At 43.7% G+C, this 22,097-nt stretch overlaps 2 protein-coding genes across 2 annotated transcripts; one reads left to right on the forward strand and one right to left on the reverse strand.

The window, feature by feature from the left end:
- Window positions 1-2,140: 2,140 nt before the first annotated feature.
- LOC123105454 (protein argonaute MEL1) lies at window positions 2,141-11,073 on the forward strand. The gene is made up of 22 exons (XM_044527530.1): window positions 2,141-2,915; window positions 5,265-5,470; window positions 5,564-5,713; window positions 5,819-5,952; window positions 6,050-6,159; window positions 6,267-6,373; window positions 6,742-6,880; window positions 6,957-7,073; window positions 7,249-7,356; window positions 7,441-7,512; window positions 7,821-7,940; window positions 8,034-8,202; window positions 8,290-8,411; window positions 8,517-8,657; window positions 8,802-8,944; window positions 9,027-9,089; window positions 9,168-9,231; window positions 9,339-9,474; window positions 9,583-9,656; window positions 9,745-9,839; window positions 9,923-9,954; window positions 10,647-11,073. Exons 1-22 carry the CDS (start codon window positions 2,217-2,219, stop codon window positions 10,832-10,834), a joined length of 3,189 nt encoding a protein of 1,062 aa, XP_044383465.1. The 5' UTR covers window positions 2,141-2,216; the 3' UTR covers window positions 10,835-11,073.
- Window positions 11,074-12,235: 1,162 nt separating this feature from the next.
- Window positions 12,236-20,004, reverse strand: LOC123105455 (cactin). The gene is made up of 13 exons (XM_044527531.1): window positions 19,643-20,004; window positions 19,466-19,557; window positions 18,107-18,203; window positions 17,054-17,125; window positions 16,903-16,965; window positions 16,673-16,813; window positions 15,546-15,641; window positions 14,898-15,176; window positions 14,465-14,606; window positions 14,226-14,377; window positions 13,453-13,626; window positions 12,776-13,042; window positions 12,236-12,691 (listed from the first exon to the last, which is right to left on the reverse strand). Exons 1-13 carry the CDS (start codon window positions 19,955-19,957, stop codon window positions 12,572-12,574), a joined length of 2,010 nt encoding a protein of 669 aa, XP_044383466.1. The 5' UTR covers window positions 19,958-20,004; the 3' UTR covers window positions 12,236-12,571.
- Window positions 20,005-22,097: the final 2,093 nt, after the last annotated feature.

Consider the following 22,097-nt stretch of genomic DNA (forward strand, 5'->3'; position numbering starts at 1 on the left):
TATGTTGACACGAGAAAAAAATTTAAAAGCAATAAGAGGCAATGGATATCGTTTCGTCCATAAAGGTGGGATGTTCCCTACCGAAAACCATCATGCTTGTTGTGAGAAGCTCCGGTTTATGAGAAGTATATACCCAAACCTGCCCCAAATGGGACAAAATTTGTAGAACGGCATGTTGATGGCGCTCCATGATAGCATGCCAAGTTTCATGAATTTCAGACGAGTTTTGGATTTATTAGAATTTAAAAACTATGCATCTCAATGTTTTGCCGGCAATCAACGGTGCCCCGGTGTTTGAAATTCATTCCCATTTCTTGCATGGGACCTAAGCATGCACCCAAGGACACATATTTAATTTTTCAACCAATTTATATGCACTAGAGCATGTGCATGTAGTTCAAATTTGAATTATGCACATAAAATGTATTGAAAACTCAGTTAATGCATAAAAATGTCCAAACGAACCCTGAAAAATCACAAGAAATCACACAACACTCCTGTTGTTCTATGTTGACACGAGAAAAAAAACTGAAAGCAATAAGAGGCAATGGATATCGTTTCGTACCCAAAGGTGGGACGTTTCCTACCGAAAACCATAATGCTTGTTGTGAGAAGCTCCGGTTTGTGACAAACATATACCCAAACCTGCTCCAAATGGGACAAAATTTGTACCACGGCATGTTGGTGCCGCTCCATGATAGCATGCCGCTCCATAGCATGTCCATTTTTTTATTGTTTCATGCTACCATATTATTACTTTCATATACTTTTTATGCCAATTTATATTATTTTTCTGGACTAATCTATTAATTCAGTGTCTGGTCTCAGTTGTTGTTTTCTAGAGAAAATCAATATCTATGGAGGTCAAAAACTTCTGAGAATTTAATACGGGGTTTTCAGGGCACGGAGGTTCCAAAAAAGCACCGGAGGGGCACGAGAGGAGCCATAGGGGCCCCACGCGGCCTGGTGGTGTGACCCGGGCCTTGGCCAATGACTATTCCATCACCACGGTGGCAACCAAAGGCAGGCACCCACCCTACAACTACAAGCGAATACACCTCCTTCCTCCCCCACTTCGGCTGATAACATCGATGAAGGAGAGAGGAAAGGGGGTGGTGGTGGTTGAATTTAACGGCCTTGGGCCGAACTTCGGTGGAGATAGGAAAGGGGGAAAAGAGAGAGCAAGTCGGTAGTTTGTAGTTTGTTGATGCAGAGTGGGTTGGCTAGCTATCCAGACCGGTTGTGAGATAGTTTGATCCAAGAAACCATCTCAACATTTGTTGTATTCATAGGTTAGATATTAGTGAACTGATAAAGGTTAATTGAAGAAATCTACCCGGATCAGATGTAACTTGACACACTTCTCGAATAAGTTCTATTTATGATGATGTTGCCATTTCTAAATCAATCTCGTGTGGGAGAAGTCTATTTATCATATAGACATATGTGTAGAAATCTCACTTGATAACGAAAAGACCGAGGAGAGACGCATACTTACTCTTTAATTGGTTTTACCAATGCATCAGAACTGATTTAAATGTTTTTACACGCATACGTACTCTTAAATTAAATGCACCAAATAAAACCAAAGATCGACAAAGTGCATGTACGTACCAAAAATCAAAAGATTTCTCACCCGTCGATCGGAACCGCAGCAGCGGTCACAATTTGAATCGAAATTCGAGAACCCCCCGTGTACAGCACCGTTTGCAGCTGACCCAAACCCATACCCAAACCCAACCGTGGTTACCATCCCACCTGACCCAAACCGCTCTACCATGGTTACTTTACCAAAGCAAACCAGGTGCGGACAGCCGCACAGTTTGCAGAAAACCCCTCGCGCCGCAGCGCATTCCCGAGGACGCCCCCCCGCGCGCGCGTTCTGATCCGCGCACCCGAAGCGAACCCAGATATTTCTCCTCTGTACGACGGCATTTTACACGCCGGTCCTGACGGAATCGCGTAATTCGGGCCACATCCCCCTCCCTCTCCCCACGTACGGACCACGCCATGCGCTCACCACCCCGCTGGGCTAGGGTTTCGCCCACTCGCTCACCACCCCGCTCCGCCTATAAAAGCCGCCTCGTCCGCGCCGATCCTCCCACCAACTCACCGCCGTCCTCATCCACTCGCTCCTTTCTTCCTCTCCAATCCACCGCCGCCGCCACCCTAGCCTAGCCCTCCCACCACCACCACCGCTCTCCCTCTCTCCCGCCATGGCCTACCGCGGAGGCGGAGGCCGGGGAGGCCGCGGCGACCAGCAGTACGGCGGAGGCCGGGGCGGTGCGCCGGCTGGAGGAGGGCGCGGGGGCGGCCGCGGCCCCACGGGCTTCGTATGGCCGCCTCCGGGCGCTCCGTCGGCGCCGCGTCCCTCCGCGCCGGCGCAGTACGCGCCGGCCGTCGCCATCTACCACAACCCCAACGCCACGGGGCCGCACCAGGGTGCCTACCAGCACGGCGTCGTCGTCCGCAACCCCGCCCCGGCACCCTACGTCACCGTCCGCGCGCCTTCGCCCCCGGTCACCATCCGCGCGCCCTCGCCCACGCCGGCTACCATCCGCGCTCCTGCTCCGACGCCCTCGCCGGCCGCGGCCCCGTTCCAGCCGGCCCGCGTCTCCGCCCCCGCTCCCGCTCCGCCGACCCCCGCGTCCGTCGCCAAGGAGCTGGAGCAGAAGCTCTTCGTCACGGAGACCGCGCTGGCGCCGCCCGCCGCCGCAGCCGCGGCGGCGGTCGCGGCGACGCAGGTGGGGCAGCCCGAGGCGGAGAAGGCGCCCGATGTGGACTTGGCGCCGGTGTCCAAGAAGGGGCTCGCCCACCCCGCGCGGCCCGGAGCCGGCACGGTGGGCAAGAAGGTGATGATCCGCGCCAACCACTTCCTCGTCAACGTCGCCGACAACAACCTCTTCCACTACGATGTGAGCTGAACCCCTTCCTCCTCCCTACGTACCATCTCCGTTCACGTACTAGCTAGTTCTTGTTCAGATCTGGCGTTCCATGCATGTTGTCGTATCGTACGTCGTTTTTACGTTGTCCGCGCTAGCTTGCTCGTAGATCTACCAGTATACGATTGTGATGCTGCAGTTTTCTCCCGCTCTGCTTTCGTTTTTCTCCATGCGACGTGCGTCTCCGACCTCATCCGTCCATCCATGGATGCTTGGTCGAGCGCTGTCGCTACACGTACGCCTCGGTGCTTCTCTCTTTTGCCGTTACAAAATCTTGCGTTTTCTCCCGCTACATGCATGGATGGTTTCTCCTGTTCTCATGCATGAACAGTGTTAGTTCTTGGAAAGCGAGACAGAAAACTAATTTCCTACATGCATGCAAAAGCCATCCAGCAGACAGTAGCTAGCTCTTCTTGTTTCGGCTCTGTCGTTGTCATCTTGGAAACTAGCAGTAGTAGATGTAGACAATTATTTCGGCAACTTTGCGGTCAAGGCTGCAGATTCTTGGGATCCGTTTTGGCTATAAACAGCAGGTCGTGGTGAGATCCCATCCTTGTGGGTGCCGATCAAAGCCTCCCCGTCCCATGCATGCAAGGCCACCCACCTTTTTCTTTCTTTGATTCATCTCCTGCGTCTTTCCCCGGCGTTCTCTTTTTGTGAAAGTGTTTTCGGGGATTGTCTTGGTCTTGTGGTTTCCGTCTGGTCCTTGTCCTCGTTTGGCGACAGATGGGCAAAGCAACGTACCATCCGTCCGTCCGTGTACGTGTCTTCCATACATTTTGGGCAAAGCAGGAGGCCTGTTGGTGTTGTTGCCCTTGCCACCTTTGTTTGTGATTCCTCTGGCTCTGCCGCGCGGCAGCTTTTGGTTTTGTCTTTGGTTCAAAGCATGCAACGCCGAGGCCGTGCTCGGATCTCCTGTGTCGCGCACCTCGAGCGCAATTCCGTGGCTCTCTGTGTTTGCATCTAGTCCGTCAACTTTCTTTTTTGGGAGATTCTTTTCCCCCTCTCGGTCCAGCCTTGGACGTTTCCTCTTTGTGTATGTATGTGGGTGGAACAACAGTGGTAGATCTGTTTTTTTTTTCGCTGAATGGTCGACACGTACGGGGATTTAAATATTAGTACTGTTTTTGACGTGAGGTTTAATATTATTGTTTTTCAGCTTTTTACAGTGAGCTCTATTTTGCTTTAAAATCTCATTCTCTGCTCATACATGTATATGCGTACCTCCTTTGTTGCCAAACTATTTTATATTCCAAATGCAAAAAAACTACTTTATCTCTACTACTATAGTACACATTTTTTTGAATATTTTGAATCTACCTTCTTCTCTCTTCTTTTACCCGTAACTTCCAGAGTAGATTCATCTGTAGCCGTCAACTCTATCAAATCGAACGGCCTCTGTCACTTGGATTCGCCACCCAAGTAGTTCCCGCCAAACCTGAAAACTAGTATTCGTCTAGTACATTTATATATGGTAAATTGGCGACGAATTATTTTGCTACTCCTCGTAACAAGTACCCCTACAGTATCTGGTATACAGTCTGTAGTTCATTTCCCTTTTTTAAGTACATATATACAGTTCGATGCAAAAAAAAAGTACATATATACAGTACGCAGGTCCTTTTTTTTACTAGACGCAGTACGCAGGTCAGGTCCTTTTTTCTATACTATACACACGGTACACAGGTCCGCTTATTGTATTCTGTACCGCATGATTGCACCAAGATTCGTGCCCTCGCACCCACCCCCACCATGCCGTCGCAGCCTCCCACTCAACCCCTCCTCACCCGGACGGAGCGCCGCCGCCCCTTCTCCGCCTCCGGCCTGCTCGCCCGCGGCCCGTCAGGAACCCTAGCATGGCCGTGCCAGAAAATTACTCTACTGTGCTGTGCCCCCTTGAGTATTGGGAGTTCGATTTGGGATCCAGACTTCTTCCCCCACTTGATTGACTCTATACTACAGGGCTTCTTCCGTTTCAACTGGATTTTTTTCTGGTCTCTGTAAGTCGAAATGGAGGCCGGCACATGGTATGTCTTGCCGTTTGCCTGCTACATTTCCAGTCCTGCGATGCCACTAGCAGCTAATTTCGTTTATTGCCTAATTTTGGTTTACTGGTTTCTTAAGATCCGCTAGTTTTTCTTTTCCCTCACAGATTGAATGAAGTATAGCATAAGTACTGAGAATTAAAATATTTCATTTGATTTTTTTAAAATTCATTGGACACTAATCAGAGGGCTAATCGTCTCTATTCTGTGTACTGAATGTAGAACAGAGTCTCTCTTGTTTGTGCATACATACTGATGTTGAAATGTGTTGCTGTAGGTCTCCATTAACCCGGAGTCAAAATCAAGGGCTGTGAACAGGGAGGTACTCAGTGAGCTAATCAAGTTGCACGGCAAGACATCCCTTGGGGGCAAATTGCCTGCCTACGATGGAAGAAAGAGTCTTTACACTGCAGGCTCACTCCCTTTTGAGTCTGAGGAGTTTTCTGTTACACTGGTTGATCCCGAAAAGAAAGACAAAGAAAAGTATGATTGGATTCTTTACCTTCAATCTTGTCCAACTTGATTACCCATTGTATTTGTTTTTTAGCTACTGACTTGTTCCCTCTTCATTTGCAGGGCTGAAAGGGAGTACAAGATCACCATTCGGATTGCTGGGAGGACAGACCTGTACCACCTCCAGCAGTTCCTCAAAGGAAGACAGAGGGATATGCCTCAAGAAACCATCCAAGTTCTTGATGTTGTCCTCAGGGAGTCACCATCCTGGAAGTATGGCATCCACTTTTCCGGCAGTTTCTTGCTATCAGTTTTTCTTCATCATCATACTAGCTAGTTCTCTAGAGCCCTAACACTATTGCACTTTTTTCATTGCAGCTATGTCACAGTGTCCAGATCCTTCTTCTCCACCACCTTTGGTCACAGAGGAGACATTGGTGAAGGATTAGAGTGCTGGAGAGGTTACTACCAGAGCTTACGTCCAACCCAGATGGGGCTGTCACTCAATATAGGTACTCCTCTCCCCTCCCCTGTCTGTTACTGTTACTGTTTTCCGATTGCAGTGTGTCCTAGCCTTGTTTATCTGATGATCTGCACTTCATTTTTCAGACATATCTGCAACATCCTTCTTCAAGCCTGTGACAGTGGTCCAGTTTGTGCTAGAGTTCCTCAACTTACGTGATGCCTCGCGGCCTCTGACAGACAGGGACCGTGTTAAGGTACTATTCGTCTATGCTAAGCTAGTTTTACAATTCATGTTCTGTAGATTGCACCATGTTATTGTCTTGAAATAGTTGACTAATCTCATTGTATGCACTGTATGCAGATAAAGAAAGCACTCCGTGGGGTGCGTGTCGAAACAAACCACCAGGAAGACCAAATCCGAAGATACAAGATAACAGGGATTACTCCTGTTCCCATGAGCCAGCTCATGTAAATAACTTCCCTCAAATGCTATAATATTTTCCATTATGTATTTTCTCTCTATGTTCTGGTCCAACTAATCAGGGTTGCTGGAATATTAAAAAGATGTGTAGTTGTATAGATTTTTGGCTTATTGCATCTTCATTGATGTTGGTGTGTCAGGAACTGGTTAGGGGATTAATTTTGTTTACAACATTCTTCCTGTGGCATATGCATTTGATATCTGCAGCATAGCAAAGATCTGTTTGTGTCTAATTGTTTCCTGTTCACAGTTTTCCTTAGGAATGTCTAGACCACAGTTAACTTTTTAGCATCTATCCATGATTGTTATTCCCTTTCTAATAGCACTCTACTCATGTTGTTTTGTTTGTTGTTAGATTTCCTGTTGATGAGAGAGGAACAAGAATGTCAGTTGTTCAGTACTTCATGCAAAGATACAAATACAATCTGCAGTATACTTCTTGGCCCTGCTTGCAGTCTGGAAGTGATGCTCGGCCTGTGTATCTGCCTATGGAGGTATTGTGTCCATGCCTGCTTCGTCATATTTGAATTATGCATTGTTTGCTCATGGTTCTCTACAAATTGATTGTAGGCGTGCAAGATTGTTGAAGGGCAAAGGTACTCTAAGAAACTGAATGACAAGCAGGTCACCAACATACTTAGAGCTACCTGTCAACGTCCCCAGCAGAGGGAGCAAAGCATTCGTGAGGTATGTACCTGTTGTCAACTGCATTCTGGAAATACCTGCCCATGTCTTCTCGCATGTGGTAGTTCATTCCAATCTGTTCGAACTCATGTAGTTAGGAATGTCCTTTTCAAGGCATATTTGTCATGTTTGCCTGTAATGTGTAGTCTTTCTCATGACACTCTTTTTCACACTGTAGATGGTTCTGCACAACAAGTATGCTGAGGACAAGTTTGCTCAGGAGTTCGGGATCAATGTCTGCAGTGACCTGGTCTCTGTTCCAGCCCGTGTGCTGCCTCCCCCCATGGTAAGAATGCTGTATTTCCCTCCTTTCTCTGAGCTGCTTCACTAGAAGGATTTGTAGTAATTACATCCTTCATATGTGTTTCAGTTGAGATATCATGATTCTGGAAAGGAGAAAACTTGTGCGCCAAGTGTTGGACAGTGGAACATGATTAACAAGGTATTTCCCTGTTCATTGTCTTCACTCCCAATTTTACTATGCATTACTTTTTCTTGGAACTAAATACATGGAGAACCTGTTGTGCTTCTTCTTTGTTTGTTGTTAATGTCTTACAGGTCATTATTTTGTACTGTATGTAGCAACTCAAATTATTTTGCTTGATTGCATTTTATTGATCATGTAGTTTTCACACTAGTTACTTAAATTGAGAAACAGTTGAGCTTGTCTGTGACTTTGCTCGTCATTTTGTATGTAGTATATCGATGATGGTACAAATGATAGGTCTCATTTGAGTTTTTTTACTGCAGAAAATGATCAATGGAGGAATCATAGACAACTGGGCCTGTGTGAGTTTTTCACGCATGCGTCCTGAGGAGGTATACAGGTTCTGTAGTGATCTGATTCAGATGTGCAATATGACTGGAATGGTAAAAGGCTTGCATTTCTTTCCTGTTTCTCAGGCATTTATTATTTATGTGTGTATGGTATAGCTGACTGACTTGTGTTTTCCAACCCTGTAGTCTGTCAATCCAAGGCCACTTGTAGACAACCGATCAGCTAGCCCCAACCACATCGAGAATGCCTTGAGGGATGTATACAGGAGGACCACCGAAATGCTTGGAAAACAGGGAAGCAAAAAACAGCTACAACTGTTAATTGTAATCCTACCTGAAGTCAGTGGTTCTTATGGTATGCATATGGCTCCTCTGGTTAATCCCCTTCCACCTTCTCTTGGATTTCTGTAGATTTATGTGTGTGCCACATTTAATTTTGCAGGGAAAATCAAGAAGGTTTGTGAGACTGACCTTGGGATCGTGTCTCAGTGTTGCCTGCCAAGGCATGCTGCCAGACCGAACAAGCAATATTTGGAGAATGTTGCACTCAAAATCAATGTGAAGGTAACATAACCACCTGGTCTATGTTTTACATTCAGTTTCCATGGAATGTTGATTCGTTGTCTACTTCGGTTTCTGTTGAATGTGATAATTCTGTGTCTTGACTAGGTCGGAGGACGCAACACAGTTCTGGAGAGAGCTTTTGTGCGAAATGGCATACCGTTTGTGTCCGAAGTCCCAACAATCATCTTTGGTGCTGATGTTACACACCCCCCACCTGGAGAGGACTCTGCATCATCAATTGCTGCGGTTAGTTCTTCCCCGTAGCTAACAGTTTGTCAACTCGTTATTTGTTTCTATCTGATTTTATCTTTCAAATGGAATTATCATCTTGATGCACATACCTGTTGAGTACAAATAGGCTTACCCGTTTCTTATATTGGATTGATGTAGGTGGTGGCATCAATGGACTGGCCAGAGATCACCAAGTACAGAGGTCTTGTCTCTGCCCAACCACACAGGCAGGAGATAATCGAAGACCTCTTCAGTGTCACCAAAGATCCGCAGAGGGGTAATGTCAATGGTGGCATGATCAGGTGAGTTTTGTGACTAGTCAGAGACGATTGCTAGCAATTGCCCTGTGGATCAACTGCGAACCTGACATAATTTTCTCTACAGGGAGTTGCTGATTGCCTTCCGCAGGAAGACAGGCCGGAGGCCTGAGAGGATACTCTTCTACAGGTGCGTGCACAAATTCATGATACTCTTTTCATCCTGTCCATTCAATGGAACTGCCTGACCGATCATTCTCATGTACAGGGATGGCGTAAGTGAAGGCCAATTCAGCCATGTTCTGCTTCATGAAATGGACGCAATCAGGAAGGTAAGCCTGCAGCATATGATTACGTGCAAATATCTGTTTTGTCTACCTCTTCTGATGTTATCCTTGGCTTTTCTCATTCTGATGGTTCTTAATTTTGCTGTTGCAAGGCCTGCGCCTCGTTAGAGGAGGGGTATATGCCCCCAGTCACCTTTGTGGTTGTCCAGAAAAGGCATCACACCAGGCTATTCCCTGAGGTTCATGGGAGGCGTGATATGACCGACAAGAGTGGGAACATACTTCCAGGTTAGCAAATACACTGGTATTTCAATGTCACTGATTTACACCTATCTGCTACTTGTTGAAACATTGCTGACTGTGATTGGGTGCATTTCTGTTTCTGTTGTCCTGCAGGAACTGTGGTTGACCTCATGATTTGCCACCCTACGGAGTTTGATTTCTACTTGTGCAGCCATGCTGGCATTCAGGTAGACACTTTGTCCACATGTCCATTTGTTCCTATGCAGCTTATCTTCAGTGCTTGCATACTGAGTGTGTTTGCAAAATGCTCCTCAGGGAACTAGCAGGCCAACACACTACCATGTTCTTTATGATGAGAATCACTTCACAGCCGATGCGCTTCAGTCACTGACCAACAATCTCTGCTACACGTAATCCTCTCTCTCTTCCGCTCTCTCTTATCTCTCTGTTGTGTTATGACTCTGATGATGGTTTAATTATGATCCATATGCAGCTATGCTCGTTGCACTCGTGCGGTCTCTGTTGGTGAGTTCCCTTTTTCAGTTTTCTGCCTTGATTTGCTTCAACTTTCATCTGTACTTTTTTCTCTCCAAGTAAGCATTCTTCTGTGGGCATTAACTAGTAGCCTAGGGCCCATCGCCTTATGCCTCTGCTATTAAATTATTATGTTTTGATTATCCTGATAGTCCTAGCAGCTGTAGACTTGTACTGTATTTGGCATTAGTATTACCTTGTACCCGCCTGTGTGTGCCTTCTCTGATGCAAGTTAGCAATCCAACCACACTGGTTTCTTTAACTCCTTAATGGATCTGTGCTTGAGGGCCTTTGGTCTAAAACTCTAAATAAGCATGTACTCCTGACAAAATGAACCTGAGTTTATAGATGAATACACCGAGTAGTTTTCATTCCTTTGCTAGTTTATTGATGAATAGACTGAGTAGTTTGCATTCCTCTGCTAGTTTATTGATGAACACACTGAGTAGTTTCATTCCTTTGTTCTGTGTCATCTATATATGTTTACATTGAAATGAACCCTCTGCTAGTTTATTGATGAACACACTGAGTAGTTTCCATTCCTTTGTTCTGTGTCATCTATGTTTACACAGCATCTTTCCCCCTTGCTGTTTTAAGACTTGGTAACCTAGCTGTTGTTCTATTTATACAACCTGTGGCATCTACTTCCAGAAGAAGCTAACTTGGCTGAACTTGCTATGCAGTCCCACCGGCGTACTACGCCCATCTTGCCGCATTCCGTGCGCGCTACTACGTGGAAGGGGACAGCTCGGACGGCGGATCGACCCCCGGAAGCAGCGGTCAGGCGGCGATTGCGCGTGAGGGCCCTGTGGAGGTGTGCCAGCTCCCAAAGATCAAGGACAACGTCAAGGACGTCATGTTCTACTGCTGAGCTCCTGTGGAGCTGTTCCTTGTGCGCCCTGCCCTACCCTACCCTACCCTGAGTTGTGTGTGAGAGAAGCCTGAGATGGCGATGACCCTGTTTTGCCGTGGAGCCTGTTGCTCGTAGTTATCTTGTTCAGTTCGTAGTAGCCAGGAGGATATCTATGACTGTACTTGTTACCTTCAACTCTACTTGAGACCTATCCTATGCAAGTGGTTTAAGTTAACAAGTGGTTTTGCTAGTTGCCATATTGTTCTGTGCTATTCTGATCTTTGGGTTCTTTAAGTTTGATTCTTCTTTGGCTTTGTGGCTGGGTTCTGGTGAACTATTTTGGTTCTGGATTTTGGGTTTATAACAGGTCCAAGCCAGAGGAGCAACTTGTTTCAGCTGCTCTTGGCTTGCACTTGGGCTTGTCCAGAATCCAAAACCAAGTTGGTTAGCCAATTTTAGATTCCACAGCCGAACTGGCCTTTGTACTTTATCTTTGATTTCACTAGTCTGGTTCTTTGCACAAGAGTTTTCAGAGTCTTCTCCATAGTCTTGTAGATAGAGATCCATGTGGAGGTTTTTTTAACACAACAGAGACCGCAAGAGTTTTCAAAGAGAGTTTGCTTCCAAGGATAAGTTTTCACAAGCACCAGTCTGCATCTTTCTTTTTCCCAATGAAAGAATGCAGGATTTTTAGTTTCAAGTAAGTACTATGAATTTCGTGGAGTTTGTGGTAAACATGTTTGTACCCATAATGTGGTCACAAGCTTCACAAGTGTGTCCTTGTAAATTTGTTCCTTTTGGTAAGCTTTAGGCTGTTTGAGTTGCTTGGCTTGGACTTAGGCTTCAGATCCAAATTGGTAAGCCGCGAATTGGCGTTTGCCCAATACATCTTTGTTCTTTTTGATCAGAAGAGTTTTCAGAGTTCTTCAGTCCTTGTAGACAGAATTCCATGTCATGGACAACAAGTTCCAATAGTGTTGTTGCTTCAAAGGAGTAAAACTTATCAAAGGCATCAGACTGCATCTTTTTATATACATCCGATACTGAAAATAGTTAGAAAATCTTATACTTTTTGAACGGAGGGAGTAGTTAGTAGGCATACAACCGATCGCAAAAGCCTAACCGCTGTGTCACAAGATTCACAGCACACTTTACTGTGTGCCGTTCTAAACTTGTTCCTTTCTGGAAGCTTCAGGCTCTACTTTTGCATCAAGGGTGAATGAAATCTCTGTCAAAAAGCAAAAAGGTTCACAACACAGATAAGATACAAAGATGACAAGCTTCACAACACAGATATAAGCTACAAAAATGAAGTGGTTTACCACTTTATTTTTCTCATCCACTTTGAAGATGTATACCTGGCTAACAGCCTGAAATTTGTGCGAGCCTATGTTTCTTCTAACAATAATTAGCTCAAACTACACATAATATATCTGTCTCTTTTGTTGATTTCAAAAATATCCATCCCGCATGAAGGGCATAAGAATGCATAGCATACATATACAGATGCTTTGAATTTGTGCTACACCGTTATCTCCATTGAAATCAAGGTAGCAAGTGCCACAAAAACTTGATACAAACTATCCAATTGTTTGGTATGTTCATATTTTGGTACAGGAACTAATTCGAGCATGCTGACTCGGATGACTTCTGTGATGCGGGAGCTAGCCTGTAAGAACACACTATAAGCGAGAAACAGAGAACCAACTTCTAATAGCCCAATCAATGGTTCAGTTCTTTCTGCTGTGTGGGTATCTATCGCCTGTAGCGGTATCGCTTGAAGTTGAAATACAGATGAAGAATCCCACGCTCAAATGTGCACTTGAAGCCCTTCTTGTGTGAGTACTCCCACTCCTTGTTCACGATGCGGAAAGACTGCCAAGGAAAACCAGAGTAGGTAAGTGGATCTTCCATGGAAACTGCGACAGCAAAACTGAAAAGGTGAGGCAAAAGGCTTACAATATCCTCGTATGGAGGGCCAGCATGAAACCTTATATGGCATGTCTCCCCAGCGCTTCCATCTTTCTCTATAGTATATATTGGTGCTTTTGATTTATCCACAAGATCAGGGTAAAATATGTTGAACTTGTAGCCCTGGACGATTTTAGGAGGCGGGTTGTCGTGATCATAATGAGTTTGATTGTATTTGTTCCACTCATATCCAGTATGCACACGATTGAAGTACTTTGGTTTCCTTGGTCGGTACTTGTCATGCCACCAGTAAACCTGTGAGCACATTAAGCAAGTATGTGAGAATCCAGCTGAGAGCTTGAGAGAATGGAGGTTCACTAGCAATAGCTTGATGCGTCAAACTTGCTAGAATTTTCTAGCATGTAAAAGCATATTATCATCCAAATTGCTAAGTAGATGATATCAAATATAGCTTCAGAATAATATAAATATCCAACTCAAAAAAGTAATATTAATATATACACAACTTCAAATTCAATGAAATTTGCAATCCTTGGTTCCTGACTACAAGTGAATCCAGCATATCAGCATAATGCTGGAAATTACGGGTATGCATATAGTGATATATGTTTAGGAAGAATAATGATATGGTAGCACTCCTACATTCCTCAGATAATAAAGAAGACTGTAGTATTCTTTGTGTCCAGAAGGTAAATGAGTCTAACCTGTGAATCCAGGTTCACTTCAGCACCTGAACCAAACACAGCGTCCCCTTCCTCCATTGCTCCCATCGCTTTCATTGCCTTCAGCTCCAACTCATCTGGTTTTTTTGCCTTAGCTGTCATGACCTCCTTAACTTTCCTTTGATGCTCGGTAACTACAGCTTCACGTTGCCGATCCTGGAGAATATTTCAAAGGACAGAGCACATGTGTGAGACTGGCCAGCCAACCTCATTTCAAATTTGTAATGAACACATGAAATGTACCTACTCATGCAACAAATTGAGAGAGAAAAAAGCCCCCCTCCCCAGGGAAAGAAAATCGTTTTAAGTGTTCCAAAATAACCTTAGAACTAGGTTTTAGCTGGTTTCTCTTATTAACCGCTCAAAAATATTCTACTTAATGAAGAGGCAGAGCTCCAGCTGGTTGCTAAAAGAAGTCTGTGGTCCTAGGATGCATTAGCATTACCATCAGAAGTTACCCATAAATGAAACTAAGCTTTTTTCAGGGTAAACATGCATGAAGGCCTAGAACTGCTCGAAAGATTATCCTAAGATCTTGGTGGAATGTTGCCCTATCACAACTTTACAATTATTTCTATCATAGGCTGTTGATCTAACTTGCTAGTGGCACAACAAGGTGTACTCAATTGCTATCGAGTAGTATATAATAATCTAATTAATAACAAGATAGTTTTGACTGCATACATAACCATTACTATACGGGCCAGCATTCTATTACTGTAAAAAGCACAATGTTACTGAGAGTGACTCTGTACCAGTTCTGCCTTGTCCTCATCAGGATCAATTGCATCTTCATCTTCATTGCCATGCATTAGCTCAGGCGAGAAGGAGCCATCTTCCTCATCCAAATGGCTCTCTGTTGCTTCAGCTATATGTTCTATAGGTTCTGGTGAATATCGTTTATCATCTGCACATGGAGAAGGTATCAGAAAGACAGACAACCATAGTTATCTAAAAGAAAGGGGGTGTTAACTGATCATAAGTAAATTTAAACCTTCTTCCTCGTCGTGCATCACATCCTCCTCTTTAGTGTCTAATTCTTCATCAGCTTCTACAGCCTGTTCAGGAGCGCCAGCATTCTCTAGACGATGCAGATGCTTACGTAAGAGAGAAGCATGGATTTCCCTCAGGCAAGCCTGTGATACAAATAAGAAATAAGCCACTCTTTTATATGAGAGGTAACGTTGATCAACTGTATGTTCAGATAGTTAGAGAACGCAGCTCCACATGACGAACCAGACTGCAAATCATGTGGCTTCGAAGATAATGTTACAGAAACAAGGTCAGATTAAGGTAGTTGTGCACCATTATGCTTGTGTTGTACAAATAAAACAAAGAATCTATAATGGTATAACCAGAAACCACATTTGCTTTGGTCAAATTAAGAGCTATTATCACAAAAACTGCGAACTACAAACATGACATACCTTTGCTTTGTATATATGAAGGCGTTTCAAAATGGCCTCCCAGTATTCAACAACTTTTGCAGTTCCAGAGCGCATCTGGGACTCAATTTGATTTTGCATCTCTTCTAGCTCTGTGGAAGTCTTACCCTCCAAGAGATTTTTTACATCACCCTCAATACTTGCATGCAAGCCTCTCTCTTCAACCTCACGGGGTGGTTCCTCACCACGGACCCTAGCCCGGTCCACGGCATCTCTTTTCCGAGCCTCGCCTAGCTCCCAATCACACACTACCATGAGTGCCTGATGAGTTCCAAATTAAATTGTGTCAACACATATAAACATTATCGATAAACATACAGCCATGAAACGAAATAAACTTAATATTAGCGAGATTTCTTGCCATATTACAAACTCACTCTCAAGTTTGGTTTCGTTTCAGTGAGAAATTAAGGGTTAGATTGTATATACCAAAGCTAAAGAACATGTCCTGACATACCATACGAAAATAGAAAATGACAGAACAAAATACCAAATACCGTCAGCTGAGGCTGCCAACTACTATTTAGCTCATTCAGCAGTAATACGGTGTGTATCATTGGAATAGATGACTCAGGATTGCTATGGGACGAACAATATTCAGGAAGGTGTGCAAAGACATTAGACATGTACCTCCCAGTACTTGACATTTACTTGGCTTTCCCTGTCCAGATCGAGATGCATCTTAATGTCATCATGTAACTCTTCCATCTCCTTCACTGTTAATCCCTGCAATTTAGCAAATTACATATGCTTCAGTAATTGTCGAAGAAAGATGGATCCCCTTAAAATGTGGGCTTGTTCTATGAAGGTAGTGGGGCCACATGGCACAGCTATGTTTTAATACATTGAAAGAACTATAAACAGGGAGATCCATTTTCTCTCGTTTTGCACACTAATTGCTGATGGATTGTTACTTGCCAGTGCAATGGCTTAATGCAGACGCAAGCTTGAACTTGTGCAACAATTTGTTCAATACTTGGTGACCAATGAGATCTCAAATCTGTCAAGTTTGGAATTGATTGTACTGCACTTGCATGCCAACATGTCTGGCCTTCAATTTAATATAATACTCATGGCTGGCAGACAATTTTGTGAGTGAAAATAAAGAGAAACAAGATATGTATGAATGGATTTTAGTTTTAGAGCTTGATAAGATACCTATGAATCCCATAGATGGGAATAAACCAATACTTCTATGATGGAGAAATTCAAGAGAAGAAGATTACTTAATTAAGTTTAGTACTGCATATTCTCCTAGGGAGCATACAACGTGGAAACATGAACGCTCATAAAGAAAAAATAACAATCTCATTTGTCCAAAACATAACAAAAACTTACAAAAGCCTAAGCCCTAATGAGCAGAAAAACAACAAAAAGTGTTGGTGTAGTTTCAGTGGAACAAGGACTTACTCCCCCGTTGCCGAATAAATTTCAGAAAAAAAAAACATACTGCAAACTAACGGCACACAGAATGGATGGAGTGATATAACTTAAATGTTAATCATTATAAGAAAATCAATTCACTGGTAAATACACGGAGTAGTGAGAATTTGGCAGCCCAGAGGACTGAACCATCACTGTAAGTATACATTATTCTATTGTCAAGGCTGAATAGGTCTGAAAAAATGATGTGCTTGAGTGCAGCACTTAAAATGTAGAACGAATAATGAAACTTATTTTGAGGTTTCTTTTAAGTGCAAGCATACAGCAACCCTTTGGTGAATGGTATCAAACAAGGATGAAGAATAGGTATATACCTTGAACACCAAGTAGGGCTCATTTAACTCAACATCAAATTCGTCCGCAAAGTTAAGATTCTTCAGGAGAACATCAATAGGCTTTGTACGTCCCTCCCGTAACCTGATCTCAGACCTAAATTTGCTTTGATCAAAATGAAACTGCATTCCAACATACAAAACTGTTTAATAATGGACACATGTTAGTTCAACAAAAGTTATATCCTATTTTCGGGATGTGAAGTACGAACCTCTTCCTCTTTCTTCTCCCAATCTTGAAACTCAGCACGTGCTCTTTCTCTGGCTAACAATGCCTACAAAATACAAAGTAGGTATTTAGTTGCACAAGCAATATTACTTGAAACCAGATATGACTTATGAAAATCAGGGATGTATACTGACCATTTCCTCCTCATGCTGTGCTTTTTCAATTGCTCTTTCCTCCCTTCTTTTCTTAACCTTCTCTATTTCAGCCTAAATTTAAAGTGCAAGAAAAGGTATTAGGCACCAGAACAAAAACAGAGAGTCATAGACTTTAACCTTTCTTAAAAAAAACAGACGGGAGGATATATATTTGTGGTAGCCATCAAACAAAAAAACTTGTACAATGCATAAGACCAATGGCCCCTTTTTGCAGGGAACAGATCAACACATATGATGTTCACGAATGTGTGGAGGCACATGTTTACAATTAATATGCTTTATTTTTTTGAGAGGGTGTTTGCAGTTATACTCATGTTTAGAACATGATCTGGTGAATACTTCAGCAGGTAATGCTTTATCTTCTATATCTAAATAGCTAGCCCCCACTAACTATTTCTCTCAACATGCAAGCATGCCACATCATTGCACAACATGCATGAGAAAAGGCCCACCCCCACTATCATATGTCTCTCAACATGCAAGCATGCCACTTCATCATGACATGCATGAAAAAAAGACTTATCTCAACATGTAACATACATGAGGGTTTTCATTCTATTATGCTATATACATTTAATAAACATTTTACAACTATATAGTAATCAAGCACAATAAATTATACTATGTATTTTTATTGTTAGCTTTTTATATTATTACTTCAAATATTCATGTTTCATACAACGAGTCACATTGAAATATGTTGCAAAATATTCCCGCAACAACGTGCGGGGTATCATCTAGTTTAATATAATAACAGGCACTTCCACCACCACCAAGTCAGAATGAACAGTGGGTATTCCTATTTCTTCAGAAGATGATAAGAACATAATGCTAATCTGGTGAGCAATCACAAGGCAAAGGTTGTTCATCTGGAAATAAAATAATCACAAATCTAAAATCTAGACTTTGTTAATTGCATGAAGATTCATTCTCATGTTCAGGAAATATAGCAGTGATACTTATATAGGCTTCAAAGTTCAAATTCGTACTATAAGAAATAGTGCTAGTCAAATTTACAGTTTATAAGAGTACCATTCTTTCCCTCTGCCTTTTCTTTTCAGCTTTGACAGAGATGTCCACCTTCTGCCCTTCAGTTACAGCGCGATCAATCTTCTTTCGCCAAACAAAGCTGCAACGATATAAGGTTCAGTTTTGAGAGTCCTTCTTTAGGTATGTCATACTAAAACAACTATCCAGAGAAACCTTAAGAGTAGCATGTAACAGTTTGGGATATCGAACAATCTATGATCTGCAATGCAGTCAATATTTTGTTGTACTCACCAATAGAACTGAACATAAAAAATAAAAATATCACTCAAATTATGTTTTCAGTGGTCTAAAAACTGTGTGCAAAAAAACTACACCAGAACATAACACCGGGCATAATAATAGCTGAAAACCAAAAAATCTTATACAGCAGTTAGACTATAACCTGCAACCAAATTTACTGGCAAATTAACATGAACAAAATTAATCACAGGGTGCATCCTAAATTGTATGAGTAAGTTTGGACAAATAACATTAACCATGTGAATTGTCAATTTGTATGGTAAATTCCGAAACGGGTCTTCTGAGGACACAAATGTATAAAATACAGTTCTAATGAAGTTCACATTGCTGTAATTGCAATCATAGACAATCTTAAAGAGTGGACCCTATTGAATCAATATACAGTCACAACCCCATCAGAAGATGCATATCGCAAACTGAGGAAATAAACTTGATCTACTTAGTTAGTACTTCAAGAGAATTGTTCATGGCAGCATCGCTGATAATACACACAAGTTGATGCATCACTAAACTAAGTAGCCAATTCGTCATGAATTTGTAGAATATGAAACCTAATTAATCACGGCATCTATTCTAACCCTGAGCTATGAGCTGCATCCAGCAAACTTATGAATTTCACAACTGACAAATAACACATATGCCAAGTACAAGTGATTCTGCAGAAGCATTAAAAAGATAAACCACCTTGGCACCTTCCATAAATACAATTAATCCAGCTTAGGTAGATGCTACTCGAATTTGGAAAACCTGATTGGAGTGCACTAGCCAAGAACATTTTGTTATTTCCTACAGCATATGCATGTCTTGAGGTCATATGTGTTAATCGAGCTTGTTTATTACTACTTGTTTACTTATCAAGAACAAGCCATCAAAAATTTCACACTGTCAATGCGCAGAAGCCAGAAGCCCAAACTTTAAACGGTTATAACAGATTCAGAGCAATAGGCACACCGATCCAGTAGAGGTATCTCGGTTCTAGGGCATCAAAGGAATAGTATCCTAGCAGCAGCAAACAGGTGCCAACCCAAGTTTCTACTGGTAAAGCAAGCATCACCAATGCAATGTGTGATGTTATCGAAAGAAGGGGGCGAATGCGCATACTTCTCTGTGAGGTTGGGATCGCCAAAAGGGTTGGAATCGTTGGAGTAGCCCGACACCGCGTTGGCCTTCATCTTCTTGGCCACCTTCTCGGCCTGCAGAACCAGCACCATCAACAAACAAGTCAGCAACGGAAACCCTAGGGGCGGGGCAGGAGGCCAGCCGGGCGGAAACCCCCACCTTCTTCTGCGCCTTCTTGGACATGTACTCCAGGATCTGCTCCTCGGTGACGCCCCCGCGCTTGGCGCTCCCGCTCCGCCTCCTCCGGCGGTCCCCGGAGTCGGAGCCGGAGCCGGACGCCTGCGAATCGCTCGCGCCGCTGGAGGAGGAGGAGGACGGGGCAGCCTTGCGGCGGCTCCTGCGGCGGTGGCGGCTCCGGCCCCGGCGGGGCGAGCCGCCGGAGTCGGAGTCCGAGTCCGAGTCGGACGGCGACCGCCGCCGCCGCCGCCGCGACGAGCTCCGGCTGCCCTCGGCGTCGCGCTCCTTCCTAGGCATGTCGGCTACGGGGGGGAAAGGCGGCTGGTCGTGGAGATTTTGGCGTGCCGATGGAGCCGAGCCGATTAACTGAACAAGTTAGGGCTGGCGGTATCTAGGCCGCACATCATACGGTGGCGCGCATCGTGATACACATCATCGACGACAAACAATACTCTGAAACGGAGAAGAAAATTAGCAAGTCAGTACAAAAAAACATGCCGACTTTGCGTTAATGTAAAAAAAAACATGCCGACTTTGCGAGTTTTTTTTTCGTTTGACATCATTGTGATTTTGTGAGAGTTCCTCCAATATAGTAACGTCGAAAATTAAAATGTTGAATGTATAGGGCTTTCATGTGCTCGTGTGTCTTTTTTCACCCTCTTGACCGGTGTAAGTAAAAAAGATAACCTACATACAATCAAAGCACATTGAAATATGTGGTAATTCATTCCCGTGTCATCTAGGTTTTTATAGAAACAGAAACCTTGGTCTAGCAGTGGACCCGCTGGTCGGGAGGAAGCGATGGGGTGGTTGTCATCCCTGCGTGTCCTACTCTAGTTAGCGTTATTGTTGGCATGGGCCTATTTCTCACGCACCTCGTCTCCAAAGCCCTCTACATGCACCCTATGCCTCAACTTCAACCTCCGCCACCTTATAATCTATCTGCCTCCCAAGTCGCCTCCACAGTATGATGTCAGGGTTCAAGGTATGCCACAGGGGAGAGGAAGAGGAGGAGTCGCTACGAAGGAGAAGGCGAAGGTGATGCCAAGGGATTCTAGTCGTGCACCATGTTGGAGCTCCTCAACGAGATCAAGGAGGACGACGAGGCAAATGGGGGCAAAGGAGGATGTGGCGGCATTGGGTAGTGTGAAGGTTTGTGGAGATTGTTGGGGAATGTTGCATGGGAAACAAAAAAAATTCTACACTCACCGAGATCCAATCTAGCGGATGACCATCTACAAGAGGAGAGATTGGATCTACATACCCATGTAGATCGCTAAGCGGAAGCGTTAAGAAACACGGTTGATGTAGTCGAACATCTTCGCGATCCAATCATGATTCGTCTCGCGAACTCTCGATCTAGTGTCGAACAGACGGCACCTCCGCTTTCAACACACGTACGGCTTGATGACGCCTTCACCTTCTCGATCCAGCAAGCGATGGTGAAGTTGTAGCTCGAGTCCTCCGGAAGCACGACGGTGTGATGGCGGTTGGAAAGGGATCATTGTGACGAGAGATTCTCCAACCACTATGTTTGCATTTTTTTTGCAGCTCGCATGGAGGGGATCAAGCATTCCTTTGTTTTCTTGTGCATTAAGCCTTCGGGAAGGAACCACAATTTATCTTGTGCAGTTCAAGACTCGCTGGCTGGTCCAACTATAATGCAATGCAACTCAACAGATAGCTTCCTGGACACCCATAGTCTTTGTTGTTAAGGATGTTATTACTGTAATCAGGCACTATGTACGACTATATAGGAATGATTTTTTATCTTCTTTCTTTGCTCATAGATTTGAATAGCACATTTATCAAGTGGTCTTACTTATAGTTCGGTATAATATGAGATACAAGACGAGGTCGTTCAAAAAAGTGCTTTCACGTAATAGTAACAGTATGGAGGTAAGGAGGAGTTGTTTGTTGGAATCCACAGTGGATTGTATGTTATTTGCTATTAGCCAAAGCTTAGGCAATTTTGTTGAGATTGTTTCTCTTCTTTTATCCTTTACTAGTTCTCAGGGCACCTGGTTCTTTTGTCTAGCTCTATATCCACTCAACTTTGATGTATTTTTTAGTGTTGAAATACTAACATGCAGGGTTTTTGAATGGTTGACTGCAGGGGTACTGTCCTACATGTTCCCTTATGCAACATTGTACAATTGGCCTAGCTAAATGAGTGTACGCTAAATTTCACATTTTTTTTGTAGTTTCATCTGCTGGGATTTTCAAGGTAGTATAAGTTTTTGGTATTTTGTACATAAAATGTTGTTTTCTTCCTGATGTACACACTTTAGTCTTCGTGTTGTTGATGCAAGTAAACAGTTCACATTTTTTATTGATCCACCATATTGTTTCTCTCTTTGTTTTATACTTGCCCATATGGTTATGTACTAGAGCATGACGCGCGCTTTGCCGCGCCTATTCTTTGGTCGTGGGTTAA

This window comes from Triticum aestivum, chromosome 5A, assembly GCF_018294505.1.
Source record: "Triticum aestivum cultivar Chinese Spring chromosome 5A, IWGSC CS RefSeq v2.1, whole genome shotgun sequence".
Lineage (NCBI taxonomy): Eukaryota > Viridiplantae > Streptophyta > Magnoliopsida > Poales > Poaceae > Triticum > Triticum aestivum.

What these genes read in the sequence shown, in the direction of transcription:
- LOC123105454 (XM_044527530.1), top strand. Translation starts at nt 2,217, where the DNA reads ATGGCCTACCGCGGAGGCGGAGGCCGGGGAGGCCGCGGCGACCAGCAG. An exon ending in AGGGAGTCACCATCCTGGAA is followed by an intron (nt 5,714 to 5,818) that starts GTATGGCATCCA and finishes TTTTCATTGCAG; the next exon opens with CTATGTCACAGTGTCCAGAT. An exon ending in CTGTGTATCTGCCTATGGAG is followed by an intron (nt 6,881 to 6,956) that starts GTATTGTGTCCA and finishes AATTGATTGTAG; the next exon opens with GCGTGCAAGATTGTTGAAGG.
- LOC123105455 (XM_044527531.1), bottom strand. Translation starts at nt 19,957, where the DNA reads ATGCCTAGGAAGGAGCGCGACGCCGAGGGCAGCCGGAGCTCGTCGCGG. An exon ending in GATCCCAACCTCACAGAGAA is followed by an intron (nt 18,204 to 19,465) that starts GTATGCGCATTC and finishes ATATCGTTGCAG; the next exon opens with CTTTGTTTGGCGAAAGAAGA. An exon ending in AGCCCTACTTGGTGTTCAAG is followed by an intron (nt 15,642 to 16,672) that starts GTATATACCTAT and finishes GCTAAATTGCAG; the next exon opens with GGATTAACAGTGAAGGAGAT.